The 22,673-nt window shown below is 39.9% G+C and overlaps 1 protein-coding gene across 1 annotated transcript; it reads right to left on the reverse strand.

Annotated features, from left to right (window-relative positions):
• Positions 1–20,767: 20,767 nt before the first annotated feature.
• On the reverse strand, positions 20,768–21,706 carry LOC123791133 (olfactory receptor 2L8). Its single transcript, XM_045795773.2, has one exon. It carries the CDS (start codon positions 21,704–21,706, stop codon positions 20,768–20,770), a length of 939 nt encoding a protein of 312 aa, XP_045651729.2.
• Positions 21,707–22,673: the final 967 nt, after the last annotated feature.

The raw sequence follows: 22,673 nt of genomic DNA on the forward strand, positions 1-22,673 counted from the left end.
GCCCATTTTATGATTTGTTTATTTGTTTCTTGCGCATTGAGTTTTTGAAGTTCTTTGTAGATCTTGGATACCAGTCTTTTATCTGTAGCATCATTTGCAAATATATTCTCCCATTCCGTGGGTTGCCTCTTAGTTTTTTTTTTTTTTATTGTTTCCTTGGCTGTGCAGAAACTTTTATCTTGATGAAGTCCCACACGTACATTTAACTTATGCATCTTAAGTGCCCAATAGCCAGATCGGGCCAATGGTTACTATGTTAACACAAACTTAGACATCCAATAAAATGATTTAAAAGTATATATGGTCAATAAAAATATATTTGTGATGTATAAAATATGGGTAATAGGATGTGAAATAACAAGCAAGACAAGCATGAAAATTTGATGCTTATATATTGGCTTACCGATTGTCTTCCTTCATCTTTTTAATAATAATTTTTATTATGTTATGTTAGTCACCATACAGTACATCCTTAGTTTTTCATGTAATATTCCATGATTCACTCTTTGCGTATAACACCCAGTGCACCATGCAGTATGCCCCCTCCATACTACCCATCACCTGCCTATCCTAGTCCCCCACCCCTCTCCCCTCTGAAGCCCTCAGTTTGTTTCCTGGAGTCCATAGTCTCTCATGGTTCATTTCCCCTTCTGTTTACCCCCCCCCACTTCATTCTTCCCTTCCTTCTGCTATGGATCTTCCTGCTATTTCTTATGTTCCATAAATGAGTGAAACCATATGATAATTGTCTTTCTCTGCTTGACTTATTTCACTTAGCATAATCTCCTCCAGTCCTGTCCATGTGGCTGCAAATGTTCGGTAAGCATCACTTTTGATGGCTGAGTAATATTCCATTATATATACACACCCCATCATCTTTATCCATTCATCTGTTGAAGGCACCTTGGCTCCTTCCACAGTTTGGCTATTGTGGACAATGCTGCTATGAACATTGGGGTGCATATGGCCCTTCTCTTCACTATGTCTATATCTTTGGGGTAAATACCCAGTAGTGCAATTGCTGGATCATAGGGTAGCTCTTTTTTTAACTTTTTGAGGGACCTCCACACTATTTTCCAAAGTGGCTGTACCAAATTGCATTCCCACCAACAGTGTAAGAGGGATCCCCTTTCTTCACATCCTCTCCAACATTTATTGTTCTTGCCTTGTCAATTTTTGCCATTCTAACTGGTGTAAGGTGGTATCTCAATGTGGTTTTGATTTGAATTTCCCTGATGGCTAATGATGTTGAACATTTTTTTGTGTGTTTATTAGTCATTTGTATGTCCTCAATGGAAAAGTGCCTGTTCATATCTTCTGCCCATTTTTTGATTTGATTATTTGTTCCTTGTATATTGAGTTTGAGAAGTTCTTTATTGATCTTGGATACTAGCCCTTTATCTTTAATGTCATTTTAAAATATCTTCTCCCTTTCTGTGGGTTGCCTCATTGTTTTGTTGACTGTTTCCTTTGCTGTGCAGAAGCTTTTTATCTTGATGAAGTCCCACAAGTTCGTTTTTGCTTTTGTTTCCTTTGCCTTTGGAGACGTGTCATGAAAGGAGTTGCTGTGGCCTATGTCAAAAAAGTTACTGCCTGTATTCTCCTCTATAATTTTGATGCATTCCTGTCTCACATAGAGGTCTTTCATCCATTTAGAGTTTATCTTTGTGTATGGTGTGAGAGAATGGTTGAATTTCATTCTTTTGTATATAGTTATGCAATTTTCCCAGCACCATCCATTGAAGAGACTGTCTTTTTTCTATTGGATGGATTTTTCCTGCTTTGTCAAAGATTAGTTGACCATAGAGTTGAGGGTCCATTTCTGGATTCTCTATTTCATTCTGTTGATCTATGGTCCCATTTCCTGATCACTTTTTTGTTGTTGGTTTTTGGGCATTGAGTTCAACAAGGTCTTTATATATTTTGGAATCTCACCCTTTATCTAATATGTCATTTGCAAATATCTTCCCCCATTCTGTAGGTTTTCCTTGTAGTTTTGTTGATTCCTTCATTTTGCAGAACATTTTTATCCTGATGAAATCCCAACAGTTTATTTTTGCCTTTGTTTTCCCTTGCTTCAAGAGACATATCTAGTAGGAAGTTGCCAGGGCTGATGTCAAAGAAGTTACTGCCCGTCTTCTCCTCTAGGATTTTTGTGATTTCAATTCTCACATTTAGGTCTTTACTCCATTTTGAATGTATTTTTGTGTATAGGGTAAGACAGCGGTACAGTTTTATTCTTCATGTGGCAGTACAGTTTTCCCAACACCATTTGTTGAAGAGACTGTCTTCCCCCCACCCATTGGATATCCTTTTCTGCTTTTTTGAAGATTAATTGACCATATAGTTGTGGGTCCATTCCTAGGTTTTCTATTTTGTTCTTTTGATCAGTGTGTCTATTTTTGTGCCAGTACCATACTCTTTTGACCACTACTTTTGTTTTCTTTTCCATTTTAAAATGGGAAGGCAAGACTAATAAAATTTCCTATTGATCTTTGAATGTCAGCTTCCTATATGGAAAATTTATGATTACAGAGCTGCTCAAAAATGTTTTAAAATATGTTGTCAATTTTCAGCTTGCACCAACAGAAAATATTTCTGATAGTATTCAACAAACTCATGGACTTAAGATATATTTCCAAAGAGGATTCAAAATACATTTCATTTTCCTCTCTCTACTGGATATTTCAGACAGAGATCTGGGAGAGTTGCCTCTGGTTGCTTTTCCTAACAGTAAGACCTTGTGGGGAAGGAATGACCTGTAAGTACAAACATAATATTGGAGTTGTCACCAGATAGACCTGAAGACCTTACCTTACTGCCATCCAGCTTATACTCACTGACCACTGTCCCACATTTTCCCCTAAGCTCTTCTTTCCAGCTTATCTCTTAACTCATTCAAATAGAATTAGTAACCGCCTCACAGTCAATGCCAACTGCCCTGACAAGACCTCCAGCCAGCCCAAACCACCCAGACCTGTTTGAGAGTAATTCCTGCCTCACACCAGCACAGATGGACCAGGGAGTGACCTCTAAAACAACTACATTTAACCTCATTATAATAATAAATTCTCCACCCAAAGAGAAGCACAAGCCTCACTTACATAATATACAATATGTGTATAACATATTTCCCTAAGGGTCATGCATGTGACCTTATGCCCACCTCAGCATCTGATGACAAGGCTTCCCTATCTAAATATTCATTTTAACCCTAAATAAAAGGAATCCATCCACCCTTGCTCAGAGAGTCATGGCTTTGAAAGCCATTCTCCATGATCTACTTATTTGCTGGAAATAAAGTTTTCTTGTGCAACAACTCAATCTAGTCCACTTTCTTAACTCACCAAGGACTGAACTCACATTGGTTTAGTCACAGAGTTAGCTTTCTGCTTTTCTGAGCAGAAGACTACTGGAGTAAAGGATTTCAAGGTCATTTCTGATAGCCTAGAGTTCCCACTATTTACTTATGATCTCTTTATCTCCACTTCCAGGGTTGTAGGCTTAGTCGTTGTAGGAATGCCTATAAGAGGGGAGCAAATTTTTCCACCTCAAAGTGTGCCTCTTTTGCAAAGAGATTATTTTACACGTGTTATTTTTAAGAAAGAACAGACATAGTGACATAGTGGGCTGACATAGCAGGGGCAGGTATGGAGAGATAGATAGGGGGCTATGTGATCAGACTCACAGAAATCCCAAAAATGCAGAGGTGTGGGGAAACCAGAGATAAGGGGACAAACTGGACCACCCTACCCTAGGGTGAACCACCCTGCCCTAGGTGTGTGGGGTGGAGGGCCACCCTGCCCTAAGTGTGTGGGGTGAGTCCTGCAGGGTGGGTGTCTTTATAATCACCTGTGACCAACAAAGAATAATGGACCCTAAAAAGGAAGTAAGCCATTGAAGTAGTTATCAATAGAGATGTTAAAAAGATTTAAGTTCCCTGGTTAGCTTTTTATAAAAGACCAACCCTAAAGGCCCTCCTTGGCAACCCTGTTGGGACCCCTCTCACTCTTGAGAGCTTTTTCTGTATCTTCACTTAATAAACTTCTATCACTTTACTCACTGTGTTGTCTGCGGGATTCATTCTTCAACAACATGAGACAAGAACCTAGCTCTCTAGCTTCAATAGGAAAAAACAAAAAACAACAAAACAACAAAAAAACCTCCTGAAAACTAGAGTAGAAGGTACCCTTTTGTCAATGACATATATGTTAATAATGAGAATTTTCATTTGTAAGCTTGTCTCTCTCTCTCTACCAGGGAGGGATGGGAAAATCTCTAGAAACTCTTTTCAGTGGACAAGCTAATGACTTAAATTTGCACAACAACCATACACTTATTTACTCTGCCTTTTCTAGTAACCTCCCATATGTGGCCTTCCCATTCCCCCAAAATCTTTTATCTTTATCTGAAGGTGGTTTTTAAGGTAATGGCTTGGGAATTTCAGGAAGTCATTTAGTTTATCTGGGTCTCTCCATATATAGGAAATATATATGGTATAAAACTTTTGTTAGCTATTCTCCTGTTTATCTGTTTTTTATTACAGAAGGTGTCTTAGCCAAAGACCTATAAAAATGGAAGAAACATTATTCTACCCCCTACACAGCATTAACTTATACCATAAAGTACAATGCCACAATCTTGATTTTCAGCCAACTAACTCCAGACATATAGTGTGGTTTCCCTTAAGCTATGGTTTATCAGAGCCCACAAGAGATCCAGGTCTCCTCAGTCCCTCCATTTTTCTCTCCCTGTATGAGATAAGGAGTCTGTTCTTTTTTTTTTTAAAGATTTTAGTTATTTATTTGACATAGAGAGAGAGACAGCCAGCAAGAGAGGGAACACAGGCAGGGGGAGTGGGAGAGGAAGAAGCAGGCTCCCAGCGAAGGAGCCTGATGTGGGGCTCGATCCCAGGACTCTGGGATCACGCCCTGAGCCAAAGGCAGATGCCCAATGACTGAGCCACTCAGGCACCCCAGGAGTCTGTTCTTGAGTATTTCTGCCCAATTCCAGATTCCGTCATTCTGTCAGGCTCTTTCTTCCAGTGGTAACACTGAGGAAAAAGCAGATATTCCCATTATTTTCCTGGTTTGCATAATAACAATCCTTTCCCTCTCACTCATATCTAGCTTTCTCAAGGCTGGCCTCATGAGTGTTGTGGTCTGTGTGTTTGCACAGGGTCCCACACTGAGAAAGGTTCCTGCTTGGCTTAATGATCTGTTTTTGCCACCTTGAAATTTTTTTGTTAAAGATTTGCTGTTTTATTTATTTTTTTAAAGGAGGGTTTTTTAATTTATAATATTTTTTTATTATGTTATGTTGCTCACCATACAGTACATCCCAAGTTTTTGTTGTAAAATTCCATGATTCATTACTTGGGTATAACACCCAGTACACCATGCCAACTTAAAATGTTTAACACTTTTGTCTCTGAGTCTACATGTGAGCAGAAGAGGTGTAGAAGAGGAGGAGTTAAGATGGAAAAGGAGTAGGGGACCCCTTTTTCAGCTGGTCCCCTGAGTCAAGCTGGATAGGTACCAGACCAGCCTAAACAACCACAGAATCATCCTGAGACACAGGAAGATACATCTGGATCTCTACAAATGAATATCTCCAGTGCTGAGTATTGAGGTACGAAGCAGGGAGCCGTGAAACCTCGCACAGATATCGGAAGATAAACAGAAGGGGAGGGAGCCTCTGTGTTCGGGCGCCAGGAAGCGGTAGCCACCTGCACAGGGGAGCGGGCGGGCTCGCAGACCGGCACCCACAGCACCCGCGAAATAGCAGACTGAGACTGTGAGCTGGGAGCGAGCGCCACCAGGCATCTCGCAGAACTCCGGAATCCCGGGGTGCTCACTGGATTCAGACTGAGACGGGGAGTTCCGGGAGCATGTGGGGCGGCTGGTGGCATTAGAAACACAAAGGACAGAGACGCGCCGGCCCTGGAAGTGAAGGCTGGGACGCCGGGTGTGGGGCGCACATCCCCAGATGCTGCAGGGTTGAGCAGCACCAACAATAACAGAATTAAAGTGGCCAGAACATTAGTAGAGAACGGGCCACAATCCCTCTTTTCTGTGACAGAGGCTGAAATTCAGCGGCTGCTACTCTGACACTCAGAAGAGGCACAGCAGACCACCAGGGAAAGCCACCAGAGAACAAAAGCCTGGAAATACCGGCTCACAGCGTGCCCATCCCCATCCCCCCGTGCAGGGGACACAGAGATTCTACCCAAACAGGGTTGCCTGAGTATCAGCACAGCAGGCCCCTCCCCCAGAACACAGAAGGCAGGCTGAAAAATCAAGAAGCTCACAACCCAGGGCGCCTGGGTGGCGCAGTCATTGAGCGCTTGTCTTCGGCTTAGGGCGTGATCCGGTGTTCTGGAACGGAGTCCCTCATCGGGCTCCTCTGCTGGGAGCCTGCTTCTTCCTCTCCCACTCACCTGCTTGTGTTCCCTCTCTCTCTGGTTGGCTCTCTGCCACATAAATAAATAAATAAAATCTTTAAAGAAGAAGCCCACATCCCCAAGATCCCTATAAAACAAGGGGCACGGCTTGGGACCCAGTCAATAATTTGGGCTCTGGACAATCCTGCAAACTCTCCTCATCAGAATGACGAGAAGGAGAAGCCCCCCCCCCCCAGCAAAGAAAAGACAGTGAGTCTGTGGCCTCTGCCACAGAAATAATGAATATGGATGTAACCAAATAATCAGAAATGGAATTCAGAGTAACGATGGTCAAAATGATGAGTAGAATTGAAAAAAGTATTAACGAAAAGGTTACTGAGAATATAGAATCCCTAAGGACAGAAATGAGAGCGAATCTGACAGAAATTAAAAATTCTATGAGCCAAATGCAGACAAAACTAGAGGCTCTGACGGCCAGGGTCACCGAAGCAGAGGAACGTATTAGTGAATTAGAGGATGGGTTAATAGAGGAAAAAACAAAAATAGAAGCTGGTCTTAAAAGAATCCATGCCCACGAATGTTGGTTATGGGACATTACTGACTCAATGAAACGATCCAATGTCAGAATCATTGGCATCCCCGAGGGGGTGGAGAAAAACAGAGGTCTAGAAGAGATATTTGAACAAATTGTAGCTGAAAACTTCCCTAATCTAGCAAGGGAAACAAACATTCGTGTCCAAGAGGCAGAGAGGACACTTCCCAAGCTCAACCACGACAAACCTACGCCACGTCACATCATAGTGAAATTCACAAATATTAGATCCAAGGATACAGTATTGAAAGCGGCCAGGGCAAAGAAATTCCTCACGGACCAAGGCAAAGGTATCAGAATTATGTCAGACCTGTCTACACAGACCTGGAATGAGATAAAGCGTGGGGGGGGGGGCATTTTTAAGTCTCTTTCAGAGAAAAACATGCAGCCAAGGATCCTTTATCCAGCAAGGCCGTCATTCAGAACTGATGGAGAATAAAGACATTCCAGAATCGCCTGCCATTAACCAATTTCATAACCACGAAACCAGCCCTAAAGGAGATATTAAGGGGGGTTCTATAAAGATAAAAGGCCCCAAGAGTGATACAGAACAGAAAGTCACAACCGATACAAAGAAAGACTTTACTGGCAACATGGCATCATTAAAATTCTATCTCTCAGTTCTTAGTACCAATGTAAATGGTTTGAATGCTCCCATAAATGCCACAGGGTTGCAGATTGGATAAAAAGAAATGACCCATCCATTGGCTGTCTACAAGAGACTCATTTCAAACCCAAAGATGCATTCAGACTGAGAGTAAGGGGATGGAGTATCATCTTTCGTGCAAATGGACCTCAAAAGAAAGCTGGGGTAGCAATTCTCATATCAGATAAATTTTATTTTAAACTAGAGACTATAGTTAGAGACGCAGAAGGGCACTATATTATTCTTAAAGGAAGTATTCAACAAGTGGATATGACAATTATAAATATATATGCCCCCAACAGGGGAGAAACAAGATACACAAGCCAACTCTTAACCAGAATAAAGAGACTTATAAATAAAAATACATTAATAGTAGGGGACCTCAACACTCCACTATCAGAAATAGACAGAACACCCTTGCAAAAACTCAGCAAAGAATCAAAGGCTTTGAATGCCATACTCGACGAGTTGGACCTCATAGATACATATAGAACACTACACCCCAGAACCATAAGACTCATTCTATTCTAATGCCCATGGAACATTCTCAAGAATAGACCATGTTCTGGGACACAAAACAGGTCTCAACCGATACCAAAAGATTGAAATTATCCCCTGCATATTCTCAGACCACAACACTCTGAAATTGGAACTCAACCACAAGGAAAAAATTTGGAAGAAACTCAAACACTTGGAGACTAAGAACCATCCTGCTCAGGAATGACTCGATAAACCAGGAAATCAAAAATCAAATTAAACAATTTATGGAGACCAACGAGAATGAAAACACAATGGTCCAAAACCTATGGGATACTGCAAAGGCAGTCCCAAGGAGGAAATACATAGCCATCCAAGCCTCACTCACAATAATAGGAAAATCTAAAATGTAGTTTTTATATTCTCACCTCAAGAAGCTGGAACAGCAACAGAGGGACAGGCCTAATCCACTCATGAGGATGCAGTTGACAAAGATGAGAGCAGAAATCAATGAATTAGAAATCAGGAGTACAGTAGAGCAGATCAACAGAACTAGAAGCTGGTTCATCGAGAGAGAATCAATAAAATTGAAAGACCACTGGCAAGACTTATCCAAGAGAAAAGAAAAAGGGCCCAAATTATTAAAATTATGAATGAAAAAGGAGAGGTCACACAGAGACTCGCCGGCCCTGGAAGTGAGGGCTGGGATGCCGGGTGTGGGGCGCACATCCTGGGTCGCTGAGGGTTGAGCAACACCAACAATAACAGAGTTAAAGTGGCCAGAACATTAGTAGAGAACGGGCCGCAATCCCTCTGTTCTGTGACAGAGGCTGAAATTCGGCCGCTGCTGCTCTGACTCTCAGAAGAGGCACAGCAAACCGCCAGGGAAAGCCGCCAGAGAACAAAAGCCTGGAAATACCGGCTCAGAGAGTGCCCATCCCCATCCCCCTTCGCAGGGGACACAGAGACTCTACCCAAACAGGGTTGCCTGAGTATCGGCACGGCAGGCGCCTCCCCCAGAACACAGAAGGCAGCCTGAAAAATCAAGAAGCCCACAACCCGGGCGCCTGGGTGGCGCAGTCATTGAGCGCCTGTCTTCGGCTTAGGGCGTGATCCCGGCATTCGACATTCGGGAAAGGAGTCCCTCATCGGGCTCCTCCGCTGGGAGCCTGCTTCTTCCTCTCCCACTCCCCTGCTTCTGTTCCCTCTCTCGCTGGTTGGCTGCCACATAAATAAATAAATAAATAAATAAATAAATAAATAAATAAATAAAATATTTAAAGAAGAAGCCCACATCCCTAAGATCCCTATAAAACAAGGGGCACGGCTTGGGACCCAGTCAATAATTCAGGCTCTGAAAACCCCGCAACCTTTCCTCATCAGAGTGACAAGAAGGAGAAGCCCCCCCCAGCAAAGAAAAGACAGTGAGTCTGTGGCCTCTGCCACAGAAATAATGGATATGGATATAACCAAATTATCAGAAATGGAATTCAGAGTAACGATGGTCAAAATGATGAGTAGAATTGAAAAAACTATTAACGAAAAGGTTACTGAGAATATAGAATCCCTAAGGACAGAAATGAGAACGAATCTGACAGAAATTAAAAATTCTATGAGCCAAATGCAGGCAAAACTAGAGGCTCTGATGGCCAGGGTCGCAGAAGCAGAGGAAAGGGTTAGTGAATTGGAGGATGGGTTAATAGAGGAAAAACTGAAAATAGAAGATGGTCTTAAAAAAATCCACGCCCACGAATGTAGGTTACAGGAGATTACTGACTCAATGAAACAATCCAATATTAGAATCATCGGCATCCCCGTGGGGGTGAAGAAAAACAGAGGTCTAGAAGAGATATTTGAACAAATTGTAGCTGAAAACTTCCCTAATCTAGTGAGGGAAACAAACATTCGTGTCCAAGAGGCAGAGAGGACCCCTCCCAAGCTCAACCACGACAAACCTACACCACGTCACGTCATAGTGCATTTCGCAAATATTAGATCCAAGGATACAGTATTGAAAGCGGCCAGGGCAAAGAAATTTCTCACGTACCAAGGCAAAGGCATCAGAATTACGTCAGACCTGTCTACACAGACCTGGAATGAGAGAAAGGGTTGGGGGAGCATATTTAAAGCTCTTTCAGAGAAAAACATGCAGCCAAGGATCCTTTATCCAGCAAGGCTGTCATTCAGAATTGATGGAGAAATAAAGACATTTCAGAATCGCCAGTCACTAACCAATTTCGTAACCACGAAACCAGCCCTACAGGAGATATTACGGGGGGTTCTATAAAAGTAAAAAGGCCCCAAGAGTAATACAGATCAGAAAGTTACAGCCAATACAAACAAAGACTTTACTGGCAACATGGCATTATTAAAATCATATCTCTCAGTAATCAGTCTTAATGTAAATGGTTTGAACCATCACATAATACGCCACAGGGTTGCAGATTGGATAAAAAGAAATGACCCATCCATTTGCTGTATACAAGAGACTCATTTCAAACCCAAAGATGCATTCAGACTGAGAGTAAGGGGATGGAGTACCATCTTTCACGCAAATGGACCTCAAAAGAAAGCTGGGGTAGCAATTCTCATAGCAGATAAATTGGATTTTAAACTACAGACTATAGTTAGAGATGCAGAAGGGCACTATATTATTCTTAAGGGAAGTATCCAACAAGTGGATATGACAATTATAAATATATAAGCCCCCAACAGGGGAGCAGCAAGATACACAAGCCAACTCTTAACCAGAATAAAGAGACATATAAATAAAAATACATTAATAGTAGGGGACCTCAACACTCCACTATCAGAAATAGACAGAACACCCTGGCAAAAACTCAGCAAAGAATCAAAGGCTTTGAATGCCATACTCGACGAGTTGGACCTCATAGATATATATAGAACACTACACCCCAGAACCAAAGAAGACTCATTCTATTCTAATGCCCATGGAACATTCTCAAGAATAGACCATGTTCTGGGACACAAAACAGGTCTCAACCGATACCAAAAGATTGAAATTATCCCCTGCATATGCTCAGACCACAATGCTCTGAAATTGGAACTCAACCACAAGGAAAAATTTGGAAGAAACTCAAACACTTGGAGACTAAGAACCATCCTGCTCAGGAATGACTCAATAAACCAGGAAATCAAAAATCAAATTAAACAATTTATGGAGACCAATGAGAATGAAAATACAACAGTCCAAAACCTATGGGATACTGCAAAGGCAGTCCTAAGGGGGAAATACATAGCCATCCAAGCCTCACTCAAAAGAATAGAAAAATCTAAAATGCAGTTTTTATATTCTCACCTCAAGAAGCTGGAACAGCAACAGAGGGACAGGCCTAATCCACACACGAGGAAGCAGTTGACCAAAATTAGAGCTGAAATCAATCAAGCAGAAACCAGAAGTACAGTAGAGCAGATCAACAGGACAAGAAGCTGGTTCTTGGAGAGAATCAATACAATTGACAGACCACTGGCAAGACTTATCCAAAAGAAAAGAGAAAGGACCCAGATTATTAAAATTATGAATGAAAAAGGAGAGGTCACGACGAGCACCATTGAAATTGGAAGGATTATTAGAAATTTTTATCAACAGCTATATGCCAATAAACTAAGCAATCTGGAAGAGATGGAATCCTTCCTGGAAACCTATAAACTACCAAGATTGAAACTGGAAGAAATTGATTCCTTAAACAGGCCAATTAATTATGAAGAAATTGAGTCAGTGATAAACAACCTTCCAAATAACAAAACTCCAGGTCCGTACGGTTTTCCTGGGGAATTCTACCAAACATTCAAAGAAGAAATTATACCTATTCTCCTAAAGCTATTTCAAAAAATAGAAACAGAAGGAAAGCTACCAAACACATTCTATGAGGCCAATATTACCTTGATCCCCAAACCAGGCAAAGATCCCCTCAAAAAGGAGAATTACAGACCGATTTCCCTAATGAATATGGACGCCAAAATCCTCAACAAGATACTTGCTAATAGAATCCAACAGTACATTAAAAGGATTATCCATCACGATCAAGTGGGATTCATACCTGGGATGCAAGCGTGGTTCAATATACGCAAATCAATCCGCGTGATACATCATATCAACAAGAAAAGACTCAGGAACCATATGTTCCTCTCAATCGATGCCGAAAAAGCATTTGACAAAATACAGCATCCTTTCATGATTAAAACCCTTCAGAGTGTAGGAAGAGAAGGTACATTTCTCAATCTCATAAAAGCCATCTATGAAAAGCCTGCTGCAAATATTATTCTCAATGGGGAAAAGCTGGAAGCCTTTCCCTTAAGATCAGGAACTCGACAATGATGCCCACTCTCGCCACTATTGTTCAACATAGTACTAGATGTCCTTGCAACAGCAATCAGACGACAAAAAGGGATCAAAGGTATTCAAATCGGCAAAGAAGAATTCAAAATGTCTCTCTTTGCAGATGACATGATACTCTATATGGAAAACCCAAAAGAAGCCACTCCCTAAATATTAGAAGTTATAGAGCAATTCAGTAATGTGGCGGGATACAAAATCAATGCTCAGAAATCAGTTGCATTTCTGTACACGAATAACGAGACCGAAGAAAGAGAAATTAGGGAATCCATCCCATTTACAATAGCACCAAAAACCATATGTTACCTTGGAATTAACTTAACCAGAGACGTAAAGGACCTATATTCTAGAAACTATAAATCACTCTTGAAAGACATTGAGGAAGACATAAAAAGATGGAAAGATATTCCATGCTCATGGATCGGAAGAATTAACATAGTTAAAATGTCCATGCTACCCAGAGCAATCTACACTTTCAATGCTATCCCGATCAAAATACCAAGGACATTTTTCAAAGAACTGGAACAAACAGTCCTTAAATTTGTATGGAAACAGAAAAGACCCCGAATATCCAAGGAACTGTTGAAAAGGAAAAACAAAGCTGGGGGCATCACAATGCCGGATTTCGAGCTGTACTACAAAGCTGTGATCACAAAGACAGCATGGTACTGGCACAAAAATAGACACATAGACCAATGGAACAGAATAGAGAGCCCAGAAATGGACCCTCGGCTCTTTGGGCAACTAATATTTGATAAAGCAGGAAAAAACATCCGGTGGGAAAAACACAGTCTCGTCAATAAATGGTGCTGGGAAAATTGGACAGCTACATGCAAGAGAATGAAACTTGACCACTATCTCACACCATACACAAAAATAAACTCCAAATGGATGAAAGACCTCGATGTGAGACAGGAATCCTTCAAAATTCTAGAGGAGAACATAGGCAACAACCTCTACGACATCAGCCAAAGCAACCTTTTTCATGACACATCCCCAAAGGCAAGAGAAACAAAAGATAAAATGAATTTATGGGACTTCATCAAGATTAAAAGTTTCTGCACAGCCAAGGAAACAGTCAGAAAAACTAAGAGGCAGCCCACGGAATAGGAGAATATATTTGCAAATGACACTACAGATAAAGGACTGGTATCCAAGATCTACAAAGAACTTCTCAAACTCAATACATGAGAAACAAATAAACAAATCAAAAAATGGGCAGAAGATATGAACAGACACTTTTCCAATGAAGACAGACAAATGGCTAACAGACACATGAAAAAATGTTCAAAATCATTAGCCATCAAGGAAATTCAAATCAAAACCACACTGAGATACCACCTTACGCCAGTTAGAATGGCAAAAATAGACAAGGCAAGAAACAACAATTGTTGGAGAGGATGTAGAGAAAGGGGATCCCTCCTACATTGTTGGTGGGAATGCAAGTTGGTACAGCCACTCTGGAAAACAGTGTGGAGGTCCCTTAAAAAGTTAAAAATTGAGCTACCCTATGATCCAGCCATTGCACTACTGGGTATTTACCCCAAAGATACAGACGTAGTGAAGAGAAGGGCCATATGCACCCCAATGTTCATAGCAGCAATGTCCACAATAGCTAAATCGTGGAAGGAGCCGAGATGCCCTTCAACAGATGACTGGATTAAGAAGTTGTGGTCCATATATACAATGGAATATTACTCAGCTATCAGAAAGAACGAGTTCTCAACATTTGCTACAACATGGACGGCACTGGAGGAGATAATGCTTAGTGAAATAAGTCAAGCAGAGAAAGACAACTATCATATGATTTCTCTCATCTATGGAACATAAGAACTAGGATGATCAGTAGGGGAAGAAAGGGATAAAGAAAGGGCGGGTAATCAGAAGGGGGAATGAAACATGTGAGACTATGGACTATGAGAAGCAAACTGAAGACATTAGAGGGGAGGGGGGTGGGGGAATCGGATAGACCGGTGATGGTTAGTAAGGAGGGCACGTATTGCATGGTGCACTGGGTGTTATACACAACTAATGAATCATCGAGCCTTACATTGGAAACCGGGGATATACTGTATGGTGACTAACATAATATAATAAAAAAAATCTTTAAAATAAAAAAAAAAAAGAAAAGGAGAGGTCACGACCAACACCAATGAAATTGAAAGGATTATTAGAAACTATTATCAACAGCTATATGCCAAAAAACAAAGCAATCTGGAAGAGATGGAGGACTTCCTGGAAACCTATAAACTACCAAGACTGAAACAGGAAGAAATTGATTTCTTAAACAGGCCAATTAATTATGAAGAGATTGAGTCAGTGATAAACAATATTCCAAATAACAAAACTCCAGGCCCAGATTGTTTTCCTGGGGAAATCTACCAAACATTCAAAGAAGAAATAATAGCTATTCTCCTAAAGCTATATCAAAAAATAGAAACAGAAGGAAAGCTACCGAACTCATTCTATGAGGCCAATATGACCTTGATCCCCAAACCATGCAAAGAACCCATCAAAAAGGAGAATTACAGACCGTTTTCCCTAATGAATATGGACACCAAAATCCTCAACAAGATCCTTGCTAATAGAATCCAACAGTATATTAAAAAGATTATCATTCATGACCAAGTGCGATTCATACCTGGGATGCAAGCATGGTTCAACATTCGCAAATTGATCAGCGTGATGCATCATATCAACAAGAAAAGACTCAGGAACCATATGATCCTCTCAATTGATGCAGAAAAAGCATTTGACAAAATACAGCATCCTTTCCTGATTAAAACACTTCAGAGTGTAGGAACAGAGGGTACATTTCTCAATCGTATAAAAGCCATCTATGAAAAGCCTACAGCAAATATTATTCTCAATGCGGAAAAGCTGGAAGCCTTTCCCTTAAGATCAGGAACACAAAAAAAATTGCCCACTCTCACCACTATTATTCAACATAGTACTAGAAGTCCTTGCAACAGTAATCAGAAGACAAAAAGGGATCAAAGGTATCCAAATTGGCAGAGAAGAAGTCAAAATGTGTCTCTTTGCAAATGACATAATACTCTATATGGAAAACCCAAAAGAAGCCACTCCCAAACTATTAGCAATTCAGTAATGTGGCGGGATACAAAATCAATGCTCAGAAATCAGTTGCATTTCTATACATGAATAACGAGACCGAAGAAAGAGAAATTCGGGAATCCATCCCATTTACAATAGCACCAAAACCATACGTTACCTTGGAATTAACTTAACCAGAGACGTAAAGGACCTATATTCTAGAAACTATAAATCAATCTTGAAAGACATTGAGGAAGACAGAAAAAGATGGAAAAATATTCCATGCTCATGGATCGGAAGAATTAACATAGTTAAAATGTCCATGCTACCCAGAGAAATCTACACTTTCAATGCTATCCCGATCAAAATACCGAGGAAATTATTCAAAGAACTGGAACAAGTAGTCCTTAAATTTGTTCAGAAACAGAAAAGGCCCCGAATCCCCAAGGAACTATTGAAAAGGAAAAACAAAGCTGTGGGCATCACAATGCCGGATTTCGAGCTGTACTACAAAGCTGTGATCACAAAGACAGCATGGTACTGGCACAGAAACAGACACATAGACCAATGGAACAGAATAGAGAACCCAGAAATGGACCCTCGGCTCTTTGGGCAACTAACATTTGATAAAGCAGGAAAAAACATCTGGTGGAAAAAAGACAGTCTCTTCAATATGGTGCTGGGAAAATTGGACAGCTACATGCAAAAGAATGACACTTGACCACTCTCTCACACCATACACAAAGATAAACTCCAAATGGATGAAAGACCTCGATGTGAGACAGGAATCCATCACAATTCTAGAGGAGAACATAGGCAGCAACCTCTATGACATCGGCCAAAGCAACCTTTTTCATGACACATCCCAAAGGCAAGAGAAACAAAAGATAAAATGAACTTATGGGACTTCATCAAGATAAAAAGCTTCTGCACAGCCAAGGAAACAGTCAAAAAACTAAGAGGCAGCCCATGGAATGGGAGAAGATATTTGCAAATGACACTACAGATAAAGGACTGGTATCCAAGATCTACAAAGAACTTCTCAAATTCAATACATGAGAAACAAATAAACAAATCAAAAAATGGGCAGAAGATATGAACAGACACTTTTCCAATGAAGACATACAAATGGCTAACAGACACACAAAAAAATGTTCAAAACCATTAGCCATCAGGGAAATTCAAATCAAACCACCCTGAGATACCACCTTACACCAGTTAGAATGGCAAAAATAGACAAAGCAAGAAACAACAATTGTTGGAGAGGATGTGGAGAAAGGGGATCCCTCCTACATTGTTGGTGGGAATGCAAGTTGGTACAGCCACTCTGGAAAACAGTGTGGAGGTTCCTTAAAAAGTTTAAAATGGAGCTACCCTATGACCCAGCCATTGCAGTACTGGGTGTTTACCCCAAAGATACAGACGTAGTGAAGAGAAGGGCCATATGCACCCCAATGTTCATAGCAACAATGTCCACAATAGCTACATCGTGGAAGGAGCCGAGATGCCCTTTAACAGATGACTGGATTAAGAAGATGTGGTCCATATATACAATGGAATGTTACTCAGCTATCAGAAAGAACGATTTCTCAACATTTGCTGCAACATGGACGGCACTGGAGGAAATAATGCTAAGTGAAATAAGTCAAGCAGAGAAAGACAATTATCATATGATTTCTCTCATCTATGGAACATAAGAACTAGGATGATCGGTAGGGGAAGAATGGGTTAAGGAAAGGGGGTTAATCAGAAGGGGGAATGAAACATGAGAGACAATGGACTATGAGAAACAAACTGAGGGCATCAGAGTGGAGGGGGGGGGAATCGGATAGACCGGTGATGGTTAGTAAGGAGGGCACGTATTGCATGGTTCACTGGTTGTTATATGCAACTAATGAATAATTGAGCATTACATTGGAAACCGGGGATGTACTGTATGGTGACTAACATAATATAATAAAAAATCATTAAAAAAAAAGGAGGAGAAAATGCAAAAAAAAGAAGAAGAAGAAGAAGAAGAAGAAGAAGAAGAAGAAGAAGAAGAAGAAGAAGAAGAAGAAGAAGAAGAAGGGCTGTAGAAAAGCTGGCTTGTAGCATTGGCATGTGATTGTTGTCCAGAAACAGTTCCTGCACATATTCGCTCAGGCAGGATGCTCACAGAGTAGTTGTCCTGGCCTCCTCATAGGAACACACACATCTTGCTCAAGGTGCCATAGGACCCCAAGGGAGTAGCTCTGTTGCGACTAGGACCAGATTCCTGCACAGTGATGTCAGCAGCAGCTGCAGAGGCAGCAAAAATGGTGGAAGGTGCCACAACCCAGAGAGAGAAGGAGCTCTGCCTGGCGATAGCAGTGACTCATGGTGGGGCATGGGCTGATTTCCATCCCAAAGATCGTTCCTGTGTCATTTACAAAATTATTGACTATCTTACCCGAGAGCCAGTATAGCGAATGCTATGGAGCTTAAGTAGTAATCTTTGTAAATTATCACAAAATAAGAGTACACACCTTGTCATTACAATAAAGTACATTGGGATGTTATTAGAATTAACAAAATAATCCAAAATCTATAGTTTTAAAAACTGCTGCAACATTGCAAAGTCAATGCCCAAACATTTATAAAGAGAAATAAAATTCTAAAATCTTTTCAAGATTTAAAAATTAATATGAAATATTATTGATAGAAAAGAATACTTTTCATATAAATTTTTGAAACCATTAAAGAAAAAAAAAGTAACAGCAGTGTACTTTATAAGGGAAGATACAACTATGAAATTTATAAAAAGGGTGTTTGAAACATGAATTGGTTTCCTTTTTCTTATACAAAGGTCACTAAGATCACCAGAAATTAGAGAGCATTCATTAAAATGCCAGTTTTTAAATTTATATTTAAAATTAAATTCAGAGTTATGTATAAATTGATGAGTTGAAATTGATTCATTAGAGAACATTTTTAGAAAAAAATAAATTCCAGGGGCACCTGGGTGGCTCAGCCTTTAGGTGTCTGCCTTCAGCGCAGGTCAGGGGATCGAGCCCCACTTCGGGCTCCCTACACAGCAGGAAGCCTGCTTCTCCCTCTCACACTCCCCTTGCTTGTGTTCCCTCTCTTGCTGTCTCTCTGTGTCAAATAAATAAATGAAATCTTTAAAAAATAAATAAACAAACTCCTTAAGAAAGAGCGGCTCTATATGCACTAAAATTTAATTTTGATGGAATGTATCAAAAATTCAGAAAAAAAAAAAGCGTGCCTGGGTGGAGCAGCTGTTAAGCTTCTGCCTTTGGCAGAGGGCGTGATCCCGGTGTTATGGGATCGAGCCCCACATCAGGCTCCTCTGCTATGAGCCTGCTTCTTCCTCTCCCACTCCCCCTGCTTGTGTTCCCTCTCTCCCTGGCTGTCTCTGTCAAATAAATAAAATCTTTGAAAAAAATTTTCAGAAAAAAAAAGTCAGTCCAATGTGTCCGTGGCTTATAAATACTCCTAATAGCTCCAGCAACATAAGCATACAGATTATTCTAAAAATGAAAAATTAGTAAAAACTAATCATGACCTAGCATTTACCAGCATGACTAATAATACCTTGAACTATATCAACAGAAAAATGAAGTTCTTGAAGATATAAATTTTGATGGAAATAAATGAAATAAAATAAGTGAGTCAGAAAAATCTTATGACCAATAAAGACATCATATAGCAGTGTATTACTACTTATTAAATATAAAATTATGAAACGGAAATGATGTTTGTTATTTTGATTGCATTTCAAAACTAATAAATTAATCTTGAAAAGAACTCTATAGTAGTACCAGTGATGGCACGTTTTCCTGTTTTTGAACAAGAGGCCTCATATTTTAATCTTGTTCTGTGTCCTGTAAATTATATGTTTCTTCTCCGTGCCAAACCTGATAAAGTAGAGCATTTCTTCACTTACCACTGATGAATATTAATAGCAATCTACCCAGTAGGTTACTTGAGCTTAGAGTTTTTCACTGGATTTTAATAGCGGGACCTGATTAGAAAAATTATTGAGCCAAAATATAATGACTAAAACTGGTCTATAGAAGATAACTTTCTCTGGACCTGTTTCACTAAAACTATAAGATTTAGTGAGTGGAAAATAAAATATCACATAAGACACATGACCCAATGCAAGAATAGTAGTGACTACTGAGTATGTAGTTAGTGTGGGGATGGTTATGGGAATGTCCTTGAAATTCCTAATTCCTAATAGCTAGACTAAAATGTTGACTGAGCCGCCATATAATTAACCTCACGATTTCTTGATACCTGTTGACACTTTGGAAGTCCGGATCTTGAGGAATACCTATCATGAATTCAATTTTGTCAGATTCACCTTCTTAAAAGAAACATAAACTTTTTACATTTTATTCAGAATGGTTTAAGGACTTTAGAGTCCCTGATGAAGTCTCAGCTAAATCCCTCTAGAGATAAGTTACACTAGAGGTGCCTCGGTGGCTCAGTTTGGTTAAGGGTCTGCCTTTGGCTTGGGTCATGATCTCAGGGTCCTGGAATGGAGCCCCATATCTGGCTCCCTGCTCAGCAGAAAGTCTGCTTCTCCCTCTCCCCCACCCTGCTCTTGCTTCTCTCTAGCTCACTCACTCTCTCTGTCTCAAATAAGTAAATAAAATACTTAAAAAATAAAAAGATTTAAATAAAAGTTACACTAAATTGAAAAAAAAAAGATTCATCGAACTTTACATCAGAAATCGGGGATGTACTATATGGTGACTAACATAATATAATAAACATTAAAAAAAAAGAATTGGCACAGATAAGTTACAAGTCTACAATGAGATGAAGAAGAAGTCTTCTGTCTGTTAGTTTGATCTAACATTCAGGAAATATTTAATATTCTGTTTACTTATCTTGCAAAATACATGGAAAATAGAACTGTTCTGCTGAATGGAACTTCATTGAGACAGTTTCCACTTTCATTTCTACATGACAAAGAATGATTATAATTTACAACATATCAATAAATAATGAATGCATTTGAAAAGGATTTTGAAATTGATCAGAAAAAGCACCATAAAGAAAAAAGAAAAGATAAGGCATGGAGTTACATATATATTTACACAATAATTTTGTCCAGACATGAGTGATTTTCTTCTCCTCTAATTTAAGTTTTTGCACTCTAAGTATAAAATAATATTTTAATTATCGTATGCTGATGAATACACTTATACCGAAGTCCTGAGGACACATACAAAAGAGCTTTGTCTACATTTTCATAAAGCAGATTCTCTGAATCACTCTTCTCAGGGCCCCCATCACCTCCTTGTTTCTCAAGCTGTAGATGATGGGGTTGAGCATTGGGGTCAGGATGGTGTAGAAGACAGCCAGGATCTTGTCCTCTGTTGGAGATCGGAGGGATCTTGGGTGTAGATAAGTGTAAGCAAAGGGTGTGTAGTAGAAAGTGACCACAGTGAGGTGGGTGCTGCAGGTTGAATAGGCCTTTTTCCTCCCTTCTGTTGACTGCATGCGGCAGATGGCAAAGAGGACCCGGCCATAGGAATATGCAATACCAATGAAAGGAAACACAAGGAAGAGGGTGGTGCTTACAAACACTGTGTACTCATAGACCCAGGTGTCCATGCAGGCCAGACTTATCATGGCTGGAACATCACAGAAGAAGTGGTTGATGGCTCTAGACTGGCAATAAGGAATATGGAGAATATATATAGTGTGGGCACAGGAGTTGATTGAGCCCATAATCCATGATCCCGTTATCATCACTACACACACTCTTTTGCTCATATGAATGGCATAGTGGAGAGGAAAGCAAATAGCCACATAACGATCATAGGCCATACATGTCAAGAGCAATGCTTCCGCCCCTCCTAAAGTCAAGAAGAAGAAGCTCTGAACCCCACACCCAATGTAGGAGATAGACTTGTTTCCAAACAGAAAATTGGAAGCCATCTTGGGGACAATTGTGGAGATGTAGTTAAGATCAATGATGGAGAGCTGACTAAGTAAGAAATACATGGGTGTGTGGAGATGGGTGTCTAGGAAGATGAGGATAATCATGGAAAGGTTGCCAAACAGAGCCATTAGAAAGATAAAAACAATGAGAATAAATAGGAACAGGCCAATTCTTGATGGTGGGAACAACCCCAATAAGATGAAATCAGTTGATGTTTGAGTATAATTTTCCATGGCACATTGATATGATTTTCCTAAAAGCATACACAAAAGTAAATAAGTACAGAACAATAAGCTATTTTCAACTCATTATTTTTCTCATGTTATGCATTATTTAAAATTTTAAAGCCCTTAAGTGAATAACCAAACTTTTCTATATTGGGAGAAAACAAACAAACAGTTTTTGACACAGAGATTAAAATTTGAAGATGCTAGAATTTGTAGCCTATTTTCTAAGCCTATTTTCTAAGGCTACTTGTGGCCTATTTCTTTAATGTTACTAAAAAAACTGTATTTCTATTAAGAATTCATTAGGATAAATATGTTTTGCTACTCTACACTAACACAAGTATCACCAAAATCAGATATATTCAAAATATATGCCAAAAAAGTTAATGTAAATTCATACATTATTTGAGTTATTTTATGAGTAAATATTTATGACCTCCAACAGATACTTTTTTCATTCATATTTAAGATGTATGGACTATGAAAAACAAACTGAGGGCTTCAGAGGGGAGGGGGGTGGGGGAATGGGATAGACTGGTGATGGGTAGTAAGGAGGGCACGTACTGCATGGTGCACTGGGTGTTATTCTCAACTAATGAGTCATCGAACTTTACATCAAAAACCAGGGATGTACTGTATGGTGACTAACATAATATAACAATAAAAAAAAGATGTACTTCTAAAATGACACAGCCTACCAGCTTATGGTAAAAAGCAATATTTCTTCCTTGAGTCGTCTTTGCACAGTAATGTCAAATCAAGCTTCCTTGAAGTCAGGTAACATTATTTGGTTCACCTGTTCTGAAATCTTGGATGAATCTTTATGGTCAAGTGCCATTTATACTAAGTCATTCTCTTCTGCCTCCTCAACATTCTCTGAATGATATAAAGTAGACCCTTTAACTAAATATCTGTATACCACACTAATTGTACCTTTCATAAATCTGCTCGAATTCTCCCAAGTAGCACATGT

This window comes from Ursus americanus, chromosome 5 (assembly GCF_024610735.1).
Source record: "Ursus americanus isolate L20-20 chromosome 5, mUrsAme1.1.p, whole genome shotgun sequence".
In the NCBI taxonomy this organism is placed as follows: Eukaryota; Metazoa; Chordata; class Mammalia; order Carnivora; family Ursidae; genus Ursus; species Ursus americanus.

Bases quoted from the DNA above. Each gene is read 5' to 3' on its own strand.
- LOC123791133 (XM_045795773.2), bottom strand. From the start codon at position 21,706: ATGGAAAATTATACTCAAACATCAACTGATTTCATCTTATTGGGGTTG.